Source organism: Aotus nancymaae, unplaced genomic scaffold (assembly GCF_030222135.1).
Source record: "Aotus nancymaae isolate 86718 unplaced genomic scaffold, 86718_ANA_hifiasm-v0.15.2.pri h1tg000007l, whole genome shotgun sequence".
NCBI classification, from domain to species: Eukaryota; Metazoa; Chordata; class Mammalia; order Primates; family Aotidae; genus Aotus; species Aotus nancymaae.
The window spans coordinates 6,246,289-6,255,221 of record NW_026988418.1 but is presented as its reverse complement, the minus strand read 5'-3'; the positions used below and the strand labels follow the sequence as shown (position 1 = coordinate 6,255,221).

The 8,933-nt window shown below is 41.7% G+C and overlaps 1 protein-coding gene across 2 annotated transcripts; it reads right to left on the bottom strand.

Annotated features, from left to right (window-relative positions):
* Positions 1-13: 13 nt before the first annotated feature.
* On the bottom strand, positions 14-8,843 carry CUNH1orf50 (chromosome unknown C1orf50 homolog). 2 transcript variants are annotated; one of them, XM_012434773.3, is made up of 5 exons: positions 8,740-8,843; positions 8,497-8,612; positions 2,340-2,426; positions 1,063-1,194; positions 14-695 (listed from the first exon to the last, which is right to left on the bottom strand). In XM_012434773.3, the coding sequence occupies exons 1-5, from the start codon at positions 8,807-8,809 to the stop codon at positions 510-512; spliced, it is 591 nt and encodes a 196-aa protein (XP_012290196.2). In that variant the 5' UTR covers positions 8,810-8,843; the 3' UTR covers positions 14-509. The 2 variants fall into 2 exon arrangements, with proteins under 2 accessions (XP_012290196.2, XP_012290195.2); XM_012434772.3 differs by having other exon boundaries at positions 8,731-8,837.
* Between the last annotated feature and the right edge of the window lie 90 nt (positions 8,844-8,933).

Here is an 8,933-nt window from a genome sequence, read left to right as displayed (position 1 = left end):
ACACACTCTCTGGTCCAGCCAAGCCAAGTTTTTTTTTAAATCACCCTCCATTACCCAACATTCCCATTCCCAGATGAATTGGAAACTGAAGTTACACCAACTGTGAGACAGCCTCAACCCCAATGCTAAATATTACCAGTTATAAAGACAGAAAACAGTTCTCTTTGGAAAACGATCCACCAAACTTTTTGCAGGAAGAAGAAACTCTTCTTTCTCTAACACTTTAACTTAAGGGAAGAACAGATGGAGAGAGAAAGAAGGAAAGCAGATTAGCCAAAACTCTGAAAGTGACTGACTTGGTTATCTGTGGCCCAGAGAGGATCCCAAGAGACAGTGACTCTAACTCAGTGACTATTACCATCCCAATTAAAAGTCATAATGACAGCATTTACATTCACACAGGGTCTCTTTCCAAGAAGTTTGTGATTCACCTACAGATGCCCTCAATTCTCAAGACAACAAGGAGGTGACAGCCAGGTCCTGTGAGAGCTGTTTGTCAGAGTCCCCTCTCAGTGAGTCAGTCCCTGGAAGTTGGGTTCAGTGCATGGAGGCAGGGCCACTGACTGGCTTAGCAACTTGTCCATCATGCTGATTTTAGCATCTTGCTTCTCAATGTCCTCATACGGAGTCCAGGACAAGTCATGCTGTAGCTTGTAGGCACCAAGGAAGTCATGTGGACAACTTGTCCCCCATTCCTAGAGAAGGCAAAGGAGGCAGTTCCCATCAGGGTGGGCTGTAAACAAACTGAGCTCATTTCCTAATTATGCCACATCTCTTTTTTGGCTTTTCATTTCATACTAGTCAGAACAATCTTTGGAAAGCAGTTACCGTACACATCAGATCCCTCCCTTAATAGAAAGAATGACTGAAATTTACAGCTTTTCAGAAACAAAAAAATAAAAATAAATAAATAAATAAAAGAAAATGAATGAAATAATTTAAGCACAGTTATATTTTTTAAAGTCATGTATGGACTCACATCATTTTCTAGGAAACCACATATCTACCAAAAATTTCTCAGAGGCTAGAGTAGATTTTTGGGCAAACTATGTATATTCTTACCTTCGGAGAAATGATGGAAAAATACTGCTGACCACTCTCCCGTTTATAGAGGTAGTAAATGTTGCCAGGTTTTTTCACTATATTACAAGCTACATGGTGCAGGTCGGCATCTCTGTGAGCATCTTCCAGTACCTATAAATCACAGAGATGTAATGAATTAGGTACTGGAGATAAAAGGCACCCATATTCAGTGATCATCCCAATCAAAATTTGGAAACCTTTCAATGCTTAGGATCTTGCTCCCCCATGGCAATGAATCACTACTGAGATCTAGATTATTCTGAAGAAACAAAAATTAAGATTATGCTGCTATGCTGTAAAAATGCCTTTAGAAGAATTATATTTCAAGCTAGGCAGTGATTCATGCCTGTAATTCTAGCACTTTGGGAGGCCATGGCAGGTGGATCGCTTGAGCTCAGACCAGCCTGGGCAACATGGGAAAACGCTGTCTCTACTAAAAATACAAAAAATTAGCCAAGTGTGGTGTCATGTGCATGTAGTCCTAACTACTTGGGAGGCTGAGGCAGGAGGATCACTTAAGTCCAGGCAGCAGAGGTTGCAGTGGGCCAAGATTGCACCACTGCACTCCAGCCTGGGTGATACAGTGATACCCTGTCTCAGGAAAAAAAAAAAAAAAAAAAAAGATGTTTCAAAATGTTGAGCATTAATGACTGGGTAATTTTTAAGTTTCTTTCCTATTTTCTGTGCTAAGTACATTTCTTTTATAAACGAAAACATAGTCCCTTGTTAAAATGCTTTACCTCATGAAAACTTCTCCTGGTAAAAACAAAACATGGGAGGCCGAGGCGGGCAGATCACCTGAGGTCAGGAGTTTAAGACCAGCCTGGCCAACGTGGTAAAACCCAATCTCTACTAAAAATACAAAAGTTAGCTCGGTGTGGTGGCAGGCACAAAACCCAATCTCTACTAAAAATACAAAAGTTAGCTCGGTGTGGTGGCAGGCACCTATAATCCCAGCTACTTGGGAGGCTAAGGCAGGAGAATGGCTTGAATCTGGGAGGTGAAGGTTGCAGTGAGCTGAGACCGCACCATTGCACTCCAGCCTGGACACAAGAGTGAAACTCTGTCTCAAAAACAACCAAATAAACAAAAACTTATACTTAACCTCTTAAGCTTATTTCTTCTATTTTACTCAACACCACTACATTTCTAGGAGTTACTAAAGACATAGAAAGTCATAATGATTATAAACAAGTTCAGCCGATCCTGAGAATTGAATAAAGAAAACGAAAGCCTGTCTAAAAGTCATTCCTTACCTTCCTGGCTTGTTCTTGCAAATGCTGGATTTGCTCAGCTATGACTGTCAGCTTGTTGGTGGCATTTGCTCGGATGAAGTCATCAGCCTACAGGTGAGAGAAAACCAAACTGTGGGTTGAAAGAGGATAAGACTTCTATGATGTTCTTATTTGGATCCCAGTGTGGATAGTTATGTTAATATTTTGCTTCTAACAAATTTTTCCCATTCTCTCCACTGCCCCATAGCCTCCCACTCATCTCAAGGCCCCATTCAAATAACACTGTTATGAGAAGGCCACCCTGATATGACTCCACAAGACAGAGTTAAGTGCTCTCTTCTCTTTCCCATAGCTTTCCACCCTTTCACTATGAACTGCAGTTACACTGAATTTCTTTCTCTTTCTCTCTCTCGCTCTGGCTCTCAGTCTCTCGCTCGCTCACTCACTACCAAATATATTGAATATACCCTCTCCTCCATCCAATCCATTTTTCCTCCTGCTCTTTACCTAATTAACACCACACATTTCTCAGGTCTCCATTTTCTCATGTTTAAACATTTGTGAAATCAGCAATGGGTTTTACAACAATAATTAAAAGACACTTCTGATCTGGCCCTTATCATCTGCTAATGTAGAATGCTAGATACATATAGAAAGTATTTGGGTTTTTTTTTTTTTAATTTTTTTTTTTTAATTTTTTTTTAAAGATGGGGTTTCTTCATGATGGCCAGGCTGGTCTTGAACTCCTGACCTCAGGTGATCCACCCACCTAGGCCTCCCAAAGTGCTAGGATTACAGGCATGAGCCACCGTGCCCGGCGTATCTGGGTTTTTCTGTGTGACTCCCCCACACTCACAGAACTGAGAAAAGTATGTGTAAATCTGACCATTTCCTCAGTAAATTATTTACATCACAACTACTTAAATTTTAACTTATACACGCATTTCTAATTATTACTTCAAACGTATTTTAAAAGACTGAACTATGGTATGGACCTGAAACAGTTATAATGTACACAGCAGACTGCCTGTCATGTGCCATGAAGTGCAACTGAAGGCAACAGAAGTTTTTTTTTTTTTTGAGATGGAGTTTTCCTTTTGTTGTCCAGGCTGGAGTGCAATGACGCAATCTCGGCTCACTGCAATCTCCACCTCCCGAGTTCAAGCAATTCTCTAACCTCAGCCTCCCTAGTAGCTAGGATTACAGGTACCTGCCACCATGCCCTGCTAATTTTTGTATTTTTAGTAGAGACGGGTTTTCACCATGTTGTCCAGGTTGGTCTTGAACTCCTGACCTCACGTGATCTGCCCACGATGGCATCCCAAAGTGCTGGGATTACAGATGTGAGGAACTGTGCCCAGCCAGGAAATTTCTTAAAATAGATCAAATTCTCAAAGCTAGAAGAGACTAATGTGACCAATTCATGTACTGGGAAGCATTACCACTCAAGCAATAGAAATCTGTCAAAAAAACTTCCAGCTTACTTTTAAGAAAAGCTGATTAACTTCCAGTAGTACACAATTAAGGTAAAGAAATTAGGAGATTGAACTTGAACTAAGAAACATTAAAGAGAATTTACTGGTTAGTTGAAAAGTCTTCAGGCAAAATTCAGATATAAGTTAGTGTTATGAGTGAACAGAAACCATACAAGTAAACTGAGTCATTTATCTGTTCCACAAATGTATTTTAGGCAACTACTGTGTGTCAGACACCACACTAGGCAGTGGGTATACTAGCAAACAGGAAAGAAAACACCCTGCCTTGTCAAGTTGACAAGTCAAGTCTAATACAGTTTAACAGAAATATGAGGCAAGTCACATATAAAATTTTAAATTTTCTAGTAGCCACGTTAATAGTGAATTAATTCTTTCTTTTTTTTTTTAAGACGGGGTTTCACCATGTTGGTCAGGCTAGTCTTGAACTCCCGACCTCAGGTGATCCGCCCGCCTTGGCCTCCAAAGTGCTTGGATTACAGACGTGAGCCACCACGCCCGGCCCAATAGTAAATTAATTCTAACAATATATATCTATATATATTTTTTGAGACAGAGTCTCGCTCTCTCGCCCATGCTGGAGTGCAGTGGCATGATCTCTGCTCAGTGCAACCTCCGCCTCCAGGGTTCAAGTGATTCTCGTACATAAGCCTCCTGAATAGCTGGGACCACAGGCATGCACCAACCATGCCTGGCTAATTTTTGTGTTTTTAGTAGAGAAAGGGTTTTGCCATGTTTGTCAGGCTGGTTTCGAACTTCTGGCCTCAAGTGATACGCCTGCCTCAGCCTCTCAAAGTGCTGTGATTACAGGCATAAGCCACTGTGCTCAGCTAATAGATTTTACTTAACCCAATATGTCAAAAACATTTTTATTTTAACATGTAATCACTATTTTTAAGTTGTTAATGAAATATTTTGCACTTTTTGTTTTTCTTTTTTCTTTTTTTTTTCGGTCCTTCTCAGTCTAATCCGTATTTTGCATTTGATATTAAGCCTTCAAAATACAGTGTTTATCTTGTACTCACAGCACATCCCAATTTGGATGCTAAAATTTCATCAGAAATACTTGATCTGTATTTAGACTTAATAAATTTTATAAGTGAAAAAGCTGATTCACATGCTCAAATTGTTCCAATATACTTGAGTTCCAATAATTGAAGTAATTATCAGGTTTTTAAATTCAAATTAGTTAAAATCAAATAAAATGTAAAATTTGGTTCCTCAGCCACACTAACAACATAACACAAGTGCTTAACAGACATAATGTTGCTAGTGGCTGCCATATTTTAAAGCACAGCTCTAGTGAGTAATATAGATACCGAAAAGTAAAGATAACTAAAGCTAGGATTATATGTACTCATAATAACAGTGCACTGTTATGAAGGAAATAACCATAATTATGTAGTAGAAGCAGGTTAAAGATAACGAGTGAAGTAGAAAAGCTACTTCATTTTTCTAAGTTTAATAATAGGGAATGGAGGGGAATTGGAAAGTATATGTAGCCTAGAGGTATTTGAATTCAATTTAATAATACTTGCCATTTGGATGTGGTGGGGTATGGCTTCTTCAGACAAGAAGGCCTCACTAAGGATAATAACATTTGGCTTGGGTCTAAACGAAAGGAGAGGATGGGCCATGTGAAAAGCTGTTAGTGATGGGCAATGTGCAGAATCAGGTTAAAAAGAGAGCAGAGACCAGATCATGCAGAGTCTTTTAGCCCACGGTAAAAGAATTTGCATTTTGTCCCAAGAATGAAAGGAGCCATATATGGCCAAGGAGAAAGTAGGTATTTCTAAAGCTAAGGTAGTTCCAGGTTAGGGGTGGCTTTATAATAACCCTCCCCTTTCTTCTTTTTTTTTTTTCATTTTTTTTTGCTACCATTTGCCAACTCACTGAGCAAAACCCTCCCCTTTCTTAAGGTGCTGGCAGTAAATCTTGCAAACAAAATTTGAATTTATATTTTGAAGACTTAATATAAAATACAAAATATGGATTAGACTGAGATGGACCACAAAAAAGAAAAAAGAAACAAAAAATACAAAATATTTCATTAACACTGAGGAGGGAGGTGAGGGGAAAAAAGAAAGAAAGAAAAAAAAATACTTCATTAACAACTTAAAAACAAAAGAGCCTCATAAAAAAGAAAGAAAGGGGCCTGGCACGGTGGTCCACACCAGTAATCCCAGCACTTTGGGAGGCCGAGGCAGGCAGATCACCTGAGGTCAGGAGTTCAAGACCAGCCTGACCAATATGGAAAAACCCTGTCTCTACTAAAAATAAAAAATTAGACGGGCATAGTGGCGCGTGCCTGTAATCCCAGCTGCTCAGGAGGCTGAGGCAGAAGAATCGCTTGAACCTAGGAGGTGGAGGTTGTGGTGAGCAGAGATCGCACCATTGCACTCCAGCCTGGGCGACAAGAGCGAAACTCTGTCTCAAAAAAAAAAAAGGAAAGGGAAGAGTACCTACGACTACTAAGCACTAACCCTGGCCTCAACCACTCTGAAGCCCTTTACATTCATCTTATTTACTTCTCATACCTTTATGAAGTTGGAGATAATAACCTCACTTTCTCATTTTAGGAATTAAGACTCATAGACATGAGGCAACCTATCCAAGGTTTCACAGATAATAAACAGCAGTTAAAGGATCTGAACACAGATCAGTCTGATTCCAAAATTCAAGTCTTAATACCAGGCCTCCTGAGCTTTCCAAACACACACCAATACCTGGGTCAGTCCTGCTAGAAAGTACTTTTTTTTTTTTTTTGGAGATGGAGTCTCACTCTGTCGCCCAGGCTGGAGTTCAATAGGCATGATGCCGGCTCACTGCAGCCTCCACCTTCCAGGTTCAACCAATTCTCCTGCCTCAGCCTCCCAAGTAGCTGGGACTACAAGCATATAAGCACACACTGCCGTGCCCAGCTAATTTTTTGTATTTTAGTAGAGACAGGGTTTTATTATGTTGCCCAGGCTGGACTCAAACTCCTGAGCTCAGGCAATCCATCAGCCTCAGCCTCCCAAAGTGCTAGGATTACAGGGGTGAGCCACAGAACCTGGCCTCATTTTTTTTTTTTAAGAGTCTTACTCTGTCACCCATGCTGGAATGCAATGGCGCAATCTCGGCTCACTGCAACCTCTGTCTCCTGGACCAAAGTGATTCTCATGCTTCAGCCTCCCAAGTAGCTGAGACTACAGGCGTGAGCCACCACATCCAGCTAATTTTTGTATTTTTAGTAGAGGCAGGGTTTCCATGTTAGCCAGGCTGATCTCAAACTCCTGACTTCAAATGATCCACCTGCCTCGTCCTCCCATAGTGCTGGGATTACAGGTGTGAGTCACGGCGCCCGGCCAAAAACTACATTTTATATAGTAAATGTTTGATTCAATGTTTGTCTCTATAAAGGTTTTTCTTCAGCTTCTCAAAGACAGACTGTATTGGGAAACAGAGGCAGCACAATAATGCATCCTCTGTATTTCACTAGATTATAGGATAAAAGACAAAAACTGTGTTCTTTCTTCCATCTGTTCAGGCCATTGTAATAAACATGACAGTCATTCAATAGCACATGAATATGTTGTGTGCACAAGATTCTGTCCCTAGCAGCCTCCCTCTCAATAAGAGCAATCTGATTGACTAGACACATATTCTCTTAACCCATAAAAGTTGCACTGTGCTCCTCAGCTCTCCAAAAAGAAGAAAGCACAAGTTTTGAATTAATGGAGACTTCCTAAGTATCTGAATGTTTCTTATTTAAAAAAAAAAAAAATTGGAAGGATTTCTAGGATCATTTTAAAAAAGAGAGATGTGAGAGAATTTGAGCACATTAAATAATTTTGAGCAAAGCAAAGACCTCTGAACATTAATCAAGGCCAAATCTGATAGTGTATACAGGGATAAGGGGCCATCATACTCTTTAAAGCAGTAGAACCCTCCATTTGTGCACACTGAAGAGGGTGTACAACTGGAAGTCTTGAGAAGAGATAAGAAGGAATCTGGTTTTTCTCTGAATAATGACAAAGCTTTAGATCTTGGAGCTCTCCTACTTCAAACCTTTCACTTCACAAATAAAGTAGTTGAAGTCCAGAGAGAAGTAATCTGCCTCAAGTCGCACTGCAAGTTAGTATCAAAAGTGGGATTAATACTCATGTGTCCAAACTTCCAGTGTTTTTTCCATTATATCACATTTCCTCATTTTACTTATTTTGGCAATCCATATGTAGGCACTGGGCTTGCTAATACTGTGTTTGATGAGGACTAAACTTGGAGTCCTTGCCCTGCCAGATGTTTAAACTCTCAGGTAACAAAGACCTTATAGGAAGCAGCTTAAAATAAGCTCCTAGGGAACTTTTCTTTATGTGTCAAATGGGAAGAATAATTTCTGTACTGCCTACCTCACAAGGCTGTCCGAAAGTGCAAATTAAATAATGAACACTAAAGTGTTGTGTAAACCTTCCCACGAAGGGAGATTATGGGCACTCAAGTTGCAGTTAGAGGAGCCTTTGATCTCAGAAGGTCATTCGAGTCAGGCCACCGATTCGCAATGACAGTCGGCTTTACTCGTCTGTAAAATGGAGACAAGAGCAAACGCCACCCCCACACTAGGTGGTAGTGAGGTCTGAACTGAAAGACGCAGAGCACAACGTGAACGAAGATGGTTATTGGCTATCCCGGCCGCGCCTCCTCACCTTCTGCACCTGCTCTGCGAGCGCCACGAGGTCTAAGGGGTCCCCGGCCAGGTGGGTGTGGTAGGGGCTCACCAGGGCCAGGCCGCCGGGGGTCGGGGTGAGCTCCACCAGGGCTCCTGCGACACACACCCAGGAACACAGGCCGTGAGCTCCCGCCCTCGGCCTCCCGCGGAGCCCCGAGACCGGTTGCCTCGCGAGGGCTGACTTCCCCCTGCTGACTCCCGACCCGCATACCTCCCTGACCTGCAGCTGGCTGCGCTCCTTGCCTTTCAAGGACCACCTCGGTCCGCCCCGGCGCTGCAGACTCCTCCATAACAGCGCCTTATCCTCCCACTCTCTCGCGGTGCGAGTCGAGAGAGCCTGCGCATAAAGGCACATGGGCGGAGCTTCCGTCTTCCTTGTCCATTGGTCGTTAGAGCGACTGAGCTTGGCCTGAG